The sequence below is a fragment of the Ptychodera flava genome, chromosome 6 (genome assembly GCF_041260155.1).
Source record: "Ptychodera flava strain L36383 chromosome 6, AS_Pfla_20210202, whole genome shotgun sequence".
Lineage (NCBI taxonomy): Eukaryota > Metazoa > Hemichordata > Enteropneusta > Ptychoderidae > Ptychodera > Ptychodera flava.
In genome coordinates, this window is record NC_091933.1 from 41200815 (window position 1) to 41216789 (window position 15975).

At 35.7% G+C, this 15975-nt stretch overlaps 1 protein-coding gene across 1 annotated transcript; it reads left to right on the top strand.

Moving 5' to 3' along the window:
* Positions 1 to 237: 237 nt before the first annotated feature.
* On the top strand, positions 238 to 15874 carry LOC139135815 (dynamin-1-like protein). Its single transcript, XM_070703545.1, is given in 17 exon segments — positions 238 to 451; positions 2433 to 2490; positions 3192 to 3272; positions 3936 to 4060; positions 4379 to 4465; positions 5187 to 5349; positions 5889 to 5969; positions 6838 to 7010; positions 7734 to 7948; positions 8119 to 8239; positions 8949 to 9185; positions 9639 to 9809; positions 10538 to 10585; positions 11501 to 11677; positions 12179 to 12239; positions 12720 to 12931; positions 13611 to 15874. Coding segments are annotated over 17 exon segments (2169 nt in total). The 5' UTR covers positions 238 to 349; the 3' UTR covers positions 13668 to 15874.
* Positions 15875 to 15975: the final 101 nt, after the last annotated feature.

Genomic DNA, 15975 nt, shown 5'->3' on the forward strand with positions numbered 1-15975 from the left:
AGTTAACTTGAGGTCATGGCCCAATCCTTCGCGAGTAACTGTAATTTTTGTTTCAGCGTCAACTGTCAAAACAAGCAAAATGTAAATAAAAATATTTGAAAAGGTATAAGAGACAAAAGAGTTTTTATTCTTAAAAAAGTAAACTATAAGTGCAATATCGATTTAATTTGAACACGAATTATCGTAACATGTCAAAGGTTAAGATAGTAGCGGTCAAAGGATGCAACGCATGCTCAATGTGCTTGGGTTAGCCCATTCGCCATTTTCAGTTTCAAGGCTCAAATGTTGCCGAAGTTGATCCTAAAGAAACTGTGAAAATAACACGTTTTAGCGTCACAAGGGAAAGAAGATGGAAGCATTGATTCCAGTCATAAATAAACTTCAAGATGTATTTAACACAGTCGGTTCAGATAGTATTCAGCTACCACAGATCGTCGTTGTCGGATCGCAGGTAACGTGTTTTACAGCTCTGATCATTGTAGGCCGGGTTTGTTGCAAATATGATTTCCTCATAAATGCTTTCCATACTTGAAATCTAATTTGAATCTGCGGCCAGCTCATAATTAAGCATTGGTTATTGTTATAATCGTTGTGATAGTTAATTTTTAACGAAGTAAAAAAACAAGAAAAGGCTTTACAAATATTAACAACAACTGATACTGATAAGCAAAGTTGAAACCTTGGACCAGCCCAGTCATCCATCGGCTAAATACAACCGTTATTATGTTTAAATAAACGGCATCGCAAAAATGCTTCTGTCAAACAATTTCATCTACAAAGTCACTTCATGATAAATGATTCAAAACTAGCAAAAATCATTTCATCGGCATTGTTCTAATATATGGCCCCTTATTTCACGGGAGCAGTCAATGAGAGTGCGTTGTCACAGCTATATTTGTCGATGACCTCCCCTCTTGACAGATGTACCTAAAAAAAGTTACCGCACTGTGGGGGATGTCCTATTTCACAAAGAAGTTTACAAAGGTACAGAGGTAGCCGTGATGCAGTCGTTCCGGGATTTGTTCATTAAAATCAAATTATCTGATACCTTCCATACTGTACCTTGTCTGTCAAACTCTATGCCTGGAGGTAGATATGCGAGATGGAAAGGACACTACCAGCTGCTTCTGTGCTATTATTAAAGCACAAACTTGGAAAAAAACCCCAAACTTTCATTATGTGTAATCTTGCCATTAAGTTCACCGCCTCACAACGATGTAATTCTGTAGTAAGTTTCAATTGACATCATACGTTAATACACAGTCCCTCAATCCAGTGTTGTTGATATATATGAAATGTTTTCCGCACAAGGTGTCACAAGGAACGACCCTGAAGAGTCCTTGGTATGGTGTATTTTTAGTATAATGAGCCTATTGTGCTCAATAAACAATTCATAACATGTCAGTGTGAATGTTACCGATATCTTCTGTCAAAAAGTGTCTGTACTTTGGACAAAATGAAAGTGAAAGATTGTAAAACTTGTGTATTCAAAGTGTGTTGATTATTATTGCATCGGGATTCAAGTGACTGGCAGCAAGTGTTTATTTACATATCCTGTTTTGGTCATTAAATTTTGTAATACTTAGATGGCCCCATTTAATAGAAATCACCCCATGGAACATAATAATGGCATGTTAGTTGATATGCTTTCATGAGTGGATAAAAAATAATGTACTCCATAACAAAATATTTTCAATCAAAATTTGCATGTATTAATTATGTTTTAATTTCGTCTCATTTGATAAAACCAAAAAAAGATTAAAGTTACAAATTAATACTCAACTCATAAATTAAAATGTGATATCATCATGCATGTCTATAATGCCCCAGATATTGGAAGAAAGTATGAATGTTTCATTTATTTTCACCAATTCACTAACTTAACCAGCTCTTTTATTTGTGCACATGGTTTCTTTTACCTAAAGATTCAGTGATAGTTGATTTGTAAAGGGGAATATAAATCCATTTACACAAACCCATTGATATTAATCAAATGACAGGGGCTACCATGAGGGCTACCACTTTGAAAGCAAGCTTATTCTTTCACCAACTCTATTTCAATATTGATGCTTTATCACGTCTGCATATGTTACAGCAAATTACATAAGGAACAAGTTTTTGTTCTTGAAAGACTTCCAGTTTTGTTGCTGACATTGTCCTCTATTGCATAACTGCCAGTGCCACTGGAAAACCTACAGATAAATGTTCAACTTTAGAAACCTCAATAGTAGTCACATCAGTTTCCAATAGGTACATGCAAGCTACGTTGTACTCTGTAGATTCATCCTGTATTAATTTCAAAATTGTGGATATGCCTTGTGTGAAGGTTTATTGCTATGACGTGGTTCCTTTGAACATAATAGTCAATTCCGTCTCAAAAAGTGTTGAAAATTAACTGCTTACATACTATCATTCTGCTTTTTCTATTACAGAGCAGTGGCAAGAGTTCAGTTTTAGAAAATCTTGTGTGGAGAGACTTCCTTCCCAGGGGTGAGTTGAACTACTACTTCACGTGTAAAGGGTTTAGCCCTCCCCCATGGGTAGTTTTCATGGTACATTCCATCGTCTGCATTGTTTGAGCAGTATTGGACAAATACTCCCACTCCTGGAATAAAATTTCGCATGCCGACTACCACAGTGTTCCATGGAAAAGGGACGCTGAAGAAGTCACATTTTAATATAGCAGTATATTAAAAATACATAAGGATAATCACACATACAGGAATACATCCATATACATTCGTGCGTTTGGTTTTGTTCATCAGTTCACATCACTGAACAAGAACTTTTAAACAATCAGTGTGTAGTCAGTGTGTTGCAAAGGTGTTTAGGCAAATGTCCAAAACCTCATAAAAACTCAACACATAAAATAAATTGACAGTTCATTAAAATTCGAGTGGTCCTTATTGACACTGATCTTGGAGGATCTTGTCAGGCTGTCAAAAGACAGAATTTTAAATTAACCTGGGGTGAGTTCCATTTGAAATGGACTGCAAACCTGTGGTACCAGTGGTCAATATGACTGGCCTAAAATATAAAATTTGAGCCTACAATATCATTAAGCATACTTCCATCTGTTAAATTCTGATGTAGACTCTTACAAAAAACAATCTACCGGTATCTCCAAAGCATGACCAGTTCGTAAACAAATGAAAGTCACAATGTTGGAACTATTTACTTGTGCATTGCAGGTAGTGGGATTGTCACAAGGAGACCTCTTGTTCTTCAACTTGTCCATATTGACCCTGAAGATAGGAAATCAGGAGGAGATGGTATGTGTACGTAAATTTGCTGTGTGTCTTTTTATTTCTCTTCTTCACTTTTAAGCATGTTAGTCAGTGCTAGTATTCACATTGAGTACACAAGTGCCTGTCTGAATGCTGTAATTGGGGTGCAGTGAACAATTGGATAGGCTTTGTAAATTTTAGTTGGGGTAAACTATGCTCCGTGCGTAAGTGTTAAAAGATGCTCTGTGGAGTGTGTTTTGTAAACAAATGCTTGTATTTTGTGCGAACGGATTCATGTGCCTATGAGCTGCAACTTATTACATGAATTTTCATGATTTATTTTCTAACTAAAATTTGGAGGTGCATAAACCTATTTTCAAAATCAGACTGAAACTGCATAAGTTTTACAAAGATTAATGATAAATGGGTGCCTCACTTGAGTATGGTAGCCTCAATGCATATATGCCAATGATAGAGGATGGAGTGCTGGTAGAAACAACATGCTGGATATTGTACTCTCTGTATTCTTTGTAATATTCCCAATCTGTAACAAACTAATGTTGTTGTAGTGAAAGGCAGTAACAAAGATATGCATCTCATAGGCCCTTAATGAAATACTGTTGCAGTGTTTTGTTTATTCGGTGGCAGTAAACCAGTGTAATCAATGATAAAGCCAGTCATTTCACACTGCCATATTTTAATTTTCAGATGTCCCAGCTGATGCAGAAGAATGGGGCAAATTCCTACACACAAAAAATAAAATCTACTGTGACTTTGATGAAATCAGGGAAGAAATTGAACGAGAAACGGATAGAATATCTGGAACAAACAAGGTAAGTATCGAATTTACGAATAGATGTACTTTACTGTGTCAATACAGACTGTACATTAAAAAGAGGCTGACATTCATGAGGCAAACTTGCTAAAATTTGCCACATGCTGCCGAAACTTTTTTGAAATGCCAGTGGTAACAATACTGCATGAAGATGAACAAAATCATATTAGATTTGTTGTTTCTGAAAGGTTGATATAATATGTAATTTTACCTGTTAACTGTATCTATTGCACACTACAACAGAATGGACAAAGTAAGTGATAGCATTATTTTACAAGTGAAGCTTATCAAGCTTTTTTTTTCTTTCATTTTGAAGGGAATCTCTGCTGAACCGATCAGTCTCAAGATATTCTCTCCTCATGTGCTCAACTTGACACTTGTAGATCTTCCAGGCCTCACAAAGGTAATGTGAAATTAATCAGCTGCAAAGTTGATGCCAGGACAGTAAGGCAGGGGTAGCTGTAAATTTTATAAGAGTTAGACAGAGCATTGGAACAAAATGGGAAGTGACTTGACAGGGTCTGGATGTTTGGATGATGTAATGAGTGATGGTGATACAAATACTGGTTAATCTGGTTGATGTGATAAGACAGTGTGTACTGATACATGTAAAGAAAATAGCATAATTCTCACTCTCTGTGACAGGGCCGTATTGAGGAAGAGATGATAACAAAATATCTTAAAAATGGATATGATTCACTCAGACATGAATTCTATAAAATGTCACTGTAGCCATGATAATAATGATAATACAGAAAAACAAATCGACAATGATGTCACCAAGATCCTCTCCATTTCTCTCACAGCAGTATGTCTGTTTTCCTGACAAAATTGAGTATTTGTCATCAGTATCTGCATTGTCTAACCAATGTTAATGAAAAAGTGTAAGCTCCGGTGCATAAACACGGAAAAGAGTAAATGCCATGTGAAACACTTTGTTGATTATGCTTTAGAAATAATGCTGGAGAAATTCTCAGGAAACACTATCAGTTTTTAACTTGTGTATGCCATAACTCTCAGAACAAGACTATTTTTTTTGCAAACTGTAAGTTAGGATTTCCCGGTATTTGATTGATGCCACACAAAAACACATAATCTTTCATGTCATTACATATTAATATCAGGTTCCCGTTGGTGACCAGCCCCCTGATATTGAAACACAGATCAAAGAATTAGTATTACAGTACGTGAATAATCCCAACAGCATTATCCTGGCAGTGACGGCAGCAAACACAGATATGGCTACGTCTGATGCCATCAAATTATCCAAGGAAGCAGACCCAGATGGTAAGTCAGAAATAGCAGAGTACCACATACAGCATACTGTCAATATAACTGGACATTGGACATTGTCTGAAGTGTAACAGTAGAGGCTATGTGTCTATTTTAAAGTGTGCTAAAACAGCTGATGCTTTTTGTAACAAGTCTGAAGATGTAATCGGTAATTTGATAGTGGTACGCTAAGTCTTGTATATATATTCAAATACGGAGGGGAATACAATATGTTTCAAATAAATACTAAACATAAAGCTGACAAGTTAGCAATGTTGAAAATGTTGAAAGCACAAGCCAGATGTAAATCTAATGACATAACCTAAAGAACAGGTAACAGCAGTATACGGTATGTGTGTGATGTGCATTCTTACCGTACATTTACAGACATTCTCTATTTATGTTAACATCATATGGTAACTTTGGCAAGCATTCATTGTAATATGTTGCTGTTATCATTCTGCAAAATTGACAGGAATTATCTCATTTATAAGAATGTGAGCATTTGAGTTTCTGGCAATGTCATGAAATTCATTTGTCATTTCACCTTGTAGGTCGCCGAACATTGGCAGTATTTACAAAATTAGATTTAATGGATGCTGGTACAGATGCTGTTGAAATTTTATGTGGTAGAGGTAAGTTTTACTATCAAACCACAAGTTATTCTCAAATTGTTTATCACAGTTGGTTCCTCTGCAGTAAACTCTGCCACAAGTGCAGCGAGCATAAAATTAAAATGGCCATCAAAGTTAACAAACCCATTTCAATTTCTTATACAATAACCTGAAAACTGTTAGAAACTTTTAATTGATGTGTGTGTCAATGCTGCCAGTTGTCAACAACCCTATTGGGTATAATCTCAGATGTAAAAAAGACCATAGCTGGCAGAGATACATGTAATACCCCCTCAAAGACAATTGGACACAGACCATTTATATTTTCTTCATAGCATACTAACATTTTCAAAGATGTCAACATGGATTGGTAAACATCATGGCTATGCTATTCTTAGGAGTGCTTTATAATTTCCATAAAAGGTACTAATTTCAATCCCAGGATTGACGTTCCAAATTGGTCTACTGTAATCTATTACATATGTACATGTGCAAGTACCACAATATCAGCCCTTCATATAGCTGTAAATGGGCAAATTTACTTTCAGATTAATCTTATGTTTACCCATAAGAATTTGGCTAACCAACAGTGTTATATATATGGATATGTTAAGAAGACTGAAATCTCAACCATTCAGTAGTATGAAAATCAAAACTAAAGTAATTAAATTGAAGTTGCTTTGATCAAAACCGCAATTAAAACAAGCTATCAACCATGTAAACTAAATGTTCAACAAGTATTTGGTCACATTCATCATATGGTTATTTCTGAACGTATTCTAGAATTATATAATTGTATGTGTATTTAAAGATATCAATTTGCAACAAAAGGTTCTCCTTGGCAGTGAATCATACAAACAATAATGTTGCTTCATCTGATTGTTGACAGTTATTCCAGTAAAACTTGGTATCATCGGAGTTATCAATAGAAGTCAAATGGATATAAATCAAAAGAAACCAATCTAAGATGCAATCAAAGATGAATCAGTGTACCTACAGAGGAAATATCCAGCCCTGGCTAGTAGAAATGGTACCCAGTACCTTGCCAAAACACTGAATAGAGTGAGTAGAAATGGTACCCAGTACCTTGCTAAAACACTGAATAGGGTGAGTAGAAATGGTACCCAGTACCTTGCAAAACACTGAATAGGGTGAGTAGAATGGTACCCAGTACCTTGCCAAAACACTGAATAGGGTGAGTAGAAATGGTACCCAGTACCTTGCCAAAACACTGAATAGGGTGAGTAGAAATGGTACCCAGTACCTTGCTAAAACACTGAATAGGGTGAGTAGAAATGGTACCCAGTACCTTGCCAAAACACTGAATAGGGTGAGTAGAAATGGTACCCAGTACCTTGCCAAAACACTGAATAGGGTGAGTAGAAATGGTACCCAGTACCTTGCTAAAACACTGAATAGGGTGAGTAGAAATGGTACCTAGTACCTTGCTAAGACGCTCAATTAGGTGTACCGAAATGGTACCCAGTAAAAGGTTAAGACACCCGAAAGTGAAATTACAATAAAGTAAACAATCAATCAGTCACCCAAATCCAACAACACCACTGAAAGTATACCAAACAGAAAGTGCATACATGATATGTTAATGATTTATACAGCTATTTCTTAGTAGTCACAATATTCTGTGAATTTTCAGTGACCACATTTTGATGAGTCATCAAATGTAGACACATCACTCAGATACGATGTGATACCAACCAAACCTTGTGTAATAATATGTTCAACTTTGCAAATAGTTTATTTATTTATTGTGTTTCCTGTCTTCAGCTGCTCATGCATCACATCAGGGACTGTCTGCCAGAACTGAAGACCAGGGTTAATGTGATGGCTTCTCAGTTCCAGCAGTTATTGTTGTCATTTGGAGAACCTGTTGAAGATCACAATGACAGAAGTCAAATGTTACTTCAAATCATCACTAAGTTTGCTGCAGAGTATTGTGCCACGATAGAAGGAACTGCCAAAAATATTGAAACATCAGAGCTGTAAGTGAAGTTATATTAGTATCTTTTATATAATGTCGAGTACGCTTCTTAAGTGCAGTCACTGTGGTTTATGTCATGAAATTTGGAATCTGATGATTTCCAAGCAGACGTCAGTGACTCACCATTGACAGACATTAACAATTATCAATCTATTTGCCTTTGTTGTACAGATGTGGAGGTGCTAGGATTTGTTATATTTTCCATGAAACCTTTGGACGTACACTAGATTCAATCAATGCCCTTGGTGGTCTGACGCAACTTGATATATTAACAGCAATTAGAAATGCAACAGTAAGTACCCTATCATCTGATTTCGTCTTTCACACTGTCTGGACTCTTGCAATATATTGTTCTCTCTGATAGGGGGATTGAACATGAATCCCAAGGAATACATGTTCATAAGACTGTTCCTTGTGTAAATCTAATACATTCCTAGCCTCACACAAGACTGATTCATTATTATTAAAAATCGCTAAGTCCTTAGAACAAACGGTACTGCAGGAATGAAAACAAAATATGTTAAACTGGAGTGTTTCAAAGTTGATGTGCAGAAAACTCTAACTGAAGGATAATAACCTCAATATTTGTATTTTTCGGAACTGATCCTTGACCCCAGATCTGTAATTCAAATACTATTTAGTCACCGATATTGGGCTCTGTGTACATAGTCTAATCCCATAAATTATGCAGTTTAATTGTTTTATTAAATCTTTCCACCAATGTCACATTTAATTATCAGGATTTCCTAAGTTTTGCGTGCTTTTGATGAAGCCTAACAAACATTAATTTCATGATATGACATCAAAACGGGTAAATCAATATTGACTAAACTGTTGTAGTAAAATTTTCTGTGCAAATTTGTCAATATATTTTACAGAGTTCTTAGTTCTACTTTGGCTTTAAACAAATTACTGATATCATTCTCTGCATGTAATCTCACATCGCCTAGAATCACATTTTAATGCCAATTCTGTGTCGTATATCTGTTCTCTTCTGACAGGGACCCAGACCAGCATTATTTGTTCCAGAGATATCATTTGAATTACTTGTTAAAAGACAAATTAGAAGGTTGGAAGAACCCAGCCAACGCTGTGTAGAACTAGTCCATGAAGAAATGCAAAGAATTGTACAACATTGTGGAACCCAGGAATTACTTCGCTTTCCAAAGTTACATGACCGCATTGTTGAAGTTGTCACTTCTCTACTTAGGAGACGCTTATCACCGACTAATGTAATGGTAGGTTTATTCTTGAAGTTGGTCTGTCTAGTATTTGTTTCTTTTCAAAGTAACCCAGGATTTCTTTCATAGAGAGTGTTTAAAGAGTCTGTGCCAACACTTGCTGTCAAAGACACATAATACTTGCAAAGTGCATTACAGTTGTGTCTGCTTCTACATTGACAAGATACAGAAATACTTATGTACAAATACTATAAATGTGTGCTTTTCACATGTTAATAGAAATGGCTTGGTTTTGCAACAATGCAGTTCAGTAAACATACATGTAAAAGTGTAAACACAAATCCAGTGGTAAACGATGTCTCTAAAATCTCAGAAAAAAAATTAAAACTTGATTTTCAAAAAATATCACGCTACAGTAATGGCCTTCTGTGTTGTGCAGATGGTTTTGCTATCAGTTTTATTTCCCTTCCAGTAAAATTCACTTTCCTGTACACTGTATTCATACCCCAGGTTGAGAATATAGTAGGAATAGAACTAGCATATATCAACACAAAGCACCCAGACTTTGCTGATGCTGGTCTTGTGTCGGCATTGGTCCAGAGCCATGAAATGGATCAACGAAAGAAGAACAGGGCTGTTGATGGAGGAGACCAAGAAAATGCTCATCTCAAAACAAAATCCGTAAGTTCTTGAAGTTTTGTCAGCTCTATGTAAGAGGGAATAAATGTTTCATAACTTCTAGAATTTTTATTTTTACAAATATATCCATATAGCTCTTCTTTTAACTTTTATTTCTGTAAATTGTAATACTTTTAAGAAATATGGAATTTTATCAAAATTACATCCTGTTGAGTTTCTCTACTTTTCTAAGCTGTCATTTTACACTTACCTTCAAAAGCTATCTAACTTGTAATCTATACCTATGTGACTTAACATATTTTCTGTGTGGTGTAAGGACTACACAAGCGTGTCAATGAAACTGTCATATTCCAGGATATGGACTCTTATCTGTGGTCTAAGGGTGCTCAATATTATTCATCCTTAGTTACCTCAGTGGCACTTACTGTACTTCCTGCTTATCCACATAGTACTGTAGTTATTTCAATAACATTTGAAACATTCTCAGACTTTCTCAGAAATGCAATATCGGTGAACAAACACAGCATCACTCCCTACCCTTTGACATTTTATCCAAAATGTTTGTTAGAAAATGTTTGCTCTCCTGTACCACAGTCCCTCCACTGATGTGGGTGGAGGGACTGTGCCGGTGTGTACAACTTTCCCTCTCTCCCCATGGTGAATTTGATCTTGACAGACTTTTCCCAACAACTTGCTGAGCATTGGAATGGATAAAATAATGCCCTTCCATGTAGCAAACTAACAAAATGCAAATGTTATGTCATTTAAAGCAATCCCCATTGGCTGACAGTAGACCATCATCTCCCTTTCGTACTCAGGTATGTCTGGTCCAACATTTCATTCTAGATGTTCTGTCTTTCTCTGTCTATCCCGCTGCACGGCATGCTCACTGTTGCTTGTTCATGGCATAGGTTTTCATGTCTCTGTCCTGTGAATGGTGCTTTTACCAACCATCCTTTGGCTGTAACTCTGACAATTTATTCTATTCTACTTTCATTATCATTTTAAAAGAAAAGCAATGATGAACTGTGTGTATTGAACAGCTGTCATAACCTGTTTCCATAGTCTTCACACTGATCAAACTGAAACCATTTACAGGGAACAACCCCTTCTAAACAATTTTGAGTAGGGAATCTGTTTTGTCTGGATCTTTTTATAAAAATTGATAAAGAAAGTTTCGTGATTTTCTCTTTCATGATCCTGGTATAAAGAACAGCAAAATATGTGCAGTTGATCAGTTTTGTAGCTTTCAAAAAATACTAAAGTATCACAGGGGTAGATGCTAGTATTGTATTAATATTGAATCGTTTGTTTGTTAAGCAATGCATGCATTGCTCAGTATTAAAAGGACATTAATTCTAGCTAAAAATGGATCAACAACATTGTTAAAAGCTGTGTTATACAGAAGGGTTATAAATTTTGGGATTTATCCTTGAACTATGATCATATATGCACAAGTAAAGTTTTTTAGCAAATATTTAGTAAGAACATGTTTCTATAAACTAAGTGGATTCAATGGAAAAGAGAAATGACATTTGTGTTCGGAACCATGTCCTTAGAGACATATTGTTTAGGGACTGTTCTAATTGAAAAGGGATGGGGTATACAAGGAGAGGCATCAGTTTTATAAGTTACCGGTGACTCATATTTAAGTGGCTCTCTGCGGAAAGAGAAGCAGGTGTTCTCATTGAGAATCGACCATGTTTCCTTGAAATGGTTGTTGCTCCCATCAGGCCAGTGCCCAGCAGGCTGCAGAGGGAGTCAAGGAAGGCGGAGGTGGATGGAATCTGACCAAGTTCATGCAAGGAGGAAGAACTGGCAGTCAGGATGACTTGCAGGCATTGGCTGCATCGCAAGAAAATAGCCCTGCCAGGAAAAAACAACAAGCTGTTAATTTACTACCTGATGTTGTAAGTCTTCAAAAGTCAACAAAGAAAAATAAAATACATAACCAATCCATACTACCGGTATTAGCCTTTCCTCTAACTAACATCCCTGACATCGTAACCTGCTACTGCAGTTTGTCTCTACCATACTAATCACAGACAAATAAACAATTAGTTTCTTTAGTGTGCCTGATAGTTTCGTTGTTAATAGTATCAACTAACATTATTTTAGATACCTGCCTCATCTTAACATTATCAAAACTCACTTTGTGATAATAAAGAGGAGACTGGACTGTTGCATTTGAAGTCTTCCAATCTTTCTCAAAAGAATTGCTCAACTTGAAAGTTTTGATTCATTGATGTATATGTTGCTGGGATATAACAATGTTGATGGAGAAAAAATATAAATGAAGAAAAAAGCATCCGCACTGCCATTTCTACTTTGAAAGAGAGAAATATATTTGTCAACATTCATGATGATATATACAAAGGAAATAATCTCTTGACTGTATCCTTGTATTTCAGCCTACTGTTCCACCAACAAGGAAACTGTCGTCAAGGGAACAGAGAGACTGTGACATCATCCGTAAGTCATTATATGATATTTTTTAATCCTGATTAAAGACATATTGCATTAAGTACACTGCTAATGATTGTGTAATTCTGTCATCGAAAGAATTAACTGACTTTGATTGCAAACTGAAGGAAGAGTTGCACATTGATTTGTTTTTTATGCATGTGCAGTCAATAGTTCATGATGTGAAACAGCACCAGTTCTGATTGCTTTCTTGCGGACGCTTCAGTGTCAGTTATGGCCTGTGGGATGAAACCAACACGATATATCCTCGAAGCAACTTTGTTAGATCTAAATGGGTGTACAACAGCGTGAAAAAGTATTGATTAGTACATGAAACTTGCATACAGGGACATGTTTCAGACTGTATTTTCCATTGAATTTCATCATCATAACAGCTCATATCTGAATAAGTGAGACACAGATATTTTATTTGATCTTACCAGTGACAGCTTTGTTAATGAAACACTTTGTCTTGTTTCTATGTTTCAGAACGGTTAATCAAATCATATTTCCTCATTGTGCGCAAAAACATTCAGGATAGTGTGCCTAAAGCAGTCATGCATTTCCTGGTCAACCATGTCAAAGACAACCTACAGAGTGAATTAGTCGGGCATCTCTACAAACAAGAATGTATAGATGAACTTTTAACTGAATCCGAGCAGATGGCAATGAGACGGAAAGAGGCGGCAGAAATGCTTAAGGTGAGACTTTTGTTTCACCTTTGTGAGGTTCTTTCACATACAACGGCTTCAGATGTTCCTATGCTGCCAAACTGTTTTGTGTTTTTAAATAATGGAATACATGGAAAATTCATGGAAATCCTTATACTACAGTCAAAATGCAAGAACTATGGATGGTTTGTTATATTTCATTAAAGGAAATCGATCACATGTATTTAAAAGAAGCCAGTTACTGATTTTTCACATGGGTGGCCACCCAAAAAAACAGCGCCCTCAATACAATACTAACATCCTTCATAGAAACATGGCTGTCATGATTTTTTTACCATAAAGTGCATGGATATATATAAATTTTCAGTGACAAAGTAGCTTATCCCTGGTATTTGATCCTTTGCAAGAAAATTCTAACAAGATGTTAAACAATGTTTGAAATTTTGAACTGCAGAAAAGTGTTATGTCATATAAATACTAACACAACTGTGTTGCATGATTTCAATGGCCAAATAAGCTATTTAAGAAATCTGTTTTATACCAAACGTTTGGTAGGTTTGTGGTTAAGGTTTTCTCAGTGCTGTTGATCAAATGTGACTTGACATTGAAAAAGATGTGATGACGTAGTTCATGTTCTTCACTTCACAGTCTACAAAAACTTTTGACAATGTTTCACACTCTGATAATTCTTTCTTTGTCTCTTCTCCAGGCTCTTCAAAAAGCCAGTAACATCATCAGTGAAATACGTGAAACGCATCTTTGGTAATAATGGCAAGTAAGGCCAAGACACATGCTTGTCACATATTTACTGCATGTCTTCAGTGTAAAATTTCCTTTTTTTTTGAAGTCTTTCCCTGGGTGAAAAATTGCATTTCAGATTTTCCTTGAGGCAACGCAGTCTTGGCTTGGAATGTACATTTCTGTCATTTCAAAGCAGGATTCCCAGTCATCATAGGACAGTGAAATTCACAAACGCAGAGGTGATGGGTTCAGAGTCTTTTGTAAAGTTGAATAGTATCGTTGAACACTTGCTGTTTGTGTATCATGGAAGTCCAAATATTTGGGTTCACCCTCAAGTTTCCCACAATCCAATGTAGTCACGCAACAACCATACTTCTACCCATTGATGTTAGTCTGTAGGTAAAAAAAAATAATTTATTACTGGTATTGTCTATAAAAGTTGTGTGCATATTTGTATTGTGGACAAAGAGTTTTTTTTACATTTTCAGATGTGGTAGCTATTCTTGTGATGTAGGAGTTAGTTTTGTCAAAAAATTCCATGTTGCAAATTTTCAATTCTGTGTAGAAGTTCATAGATACAGTAATGTGCATCATGTGTTGTGAAATTGTACACGTATCCGTAATTTTTGCAGTCTTTCCTGATGCATATGGGTCAAGCAATACTCTCAAATTTCAATTTTTTTCACCAAAAACTCAATGAGGCACTGCCATTGTGTAGTATTTCACATTCAAATACTTGATTTCAAACATTTTATAATGAATTAAGATCCCTTGCTTGACCAAGAATTTGCTGATCAATTTTTTCACTCCGGATTTTTGCCATAAATTAGAAACAGGTTACGGTTTGCTGTCTTCGGATGAGCAATTTTCAAGGGATTTTCTTGTAGTCTTATGTTTATCCTGTAAACAGTGTTTAAACTTACGTGCACATCACCTAAATGATGATGACATCGTCATAGAAGGTGACATTACCATGTGATTTGTTGTTGACTTCAATCAATTGGACATCACTTACACCCAGGTTCATTTTGGAAATTCTACATGAGTATACCAGTATGGTAAGGTTAATACCTGTTCCCTCATGGTAACTGTTTGTTTTGGAATAGTTCCATTGTCAGTTGTAGATTAGTTCATTCGACTGATGTCCTTGGGAAATAGCAAGCTGTCGCAAACTCAGCTTTTTTCCAAGAAAAAACTTGCCACTTGTGTAGAAGTTAATAGTTTAGGCCTGTCAAGGGATTTTTAACTTTCATGCAAACTGATAATGTTTATATTTGAAATGCTACTCACTGCATAGAGTACACACAGCAGAAATCAACGTGTTGTCACATCTTTCTTTTGTACAATCTCTGTGTATTTTAAAATACATCCTTTCGGTGTAGTGTTAATTTTACAATTGTCACAAGTGTAGATTTTCTGCCCATTTTGTTTTGCAACATGATTGCTGCCATCCAAACACCAGTGACAAGATAAAGCAGGGCTAGGTCAGTGACAGTGAATGGTAAACACAGAATGAAATCTTCCCATCATTTCAGGAATACCTTTGAAAACAATTTATTATGACAGTACAGTCTAACTCATTAAAATTGATGCAATTATATCCACATATGCACTGTAATGAACAGTGAATATTTGATCTACAGCAAGCATTGATGACAGCCATATACCATTCCATGATACAAACTTGTGGATTTTTTCAAGGCTGTTTGAACTAAAATGTAGCACAAATAAAAATTATGGTATATGCATGACAACTATGCTCTGCTTATGCAGTTTTTGAGGTTCTGTATTCACATGGAAATTTATGCTCATCAAAACAAGAACCAAACAGTGTTCCATGATCACAATATTAGCAAATGTTACGCATACACTCTGTTGTGTTAGCTTTTGCATCAGCTTCCGCTTTTACTGTGAAGAAGATCACAAAAAATCTTTTGCCACCTTGTCTTTAATTTTTTTTGAATTTGCTTTGTAATATATTCATGTTTCATGTTTACATAATTTGCATTGTGGCAAGGTTGCAATATGCATGATGGAAATGAATATGAAAAATTACTGAACAAATGAATCTGGCAAGACGGGAATTTTTGCACATAAGTTTACAAGTGTAGAATTTATTTGTGCTTCATAGCTAGCTATATACAATGTATTGAATTTGTACACATAATTGTACTCATATACTATATAGGGACAAATATCAAAATAAAAGTCTTTCTGTACATAACAAAAGATATAATTAGCATATGTGTGTTTTTCATTATTTCTGTACATGACACTTTAAGTATAAAACTAATCAAGTTGGACTCTTGAACAAGATGCACAGGAATATATAC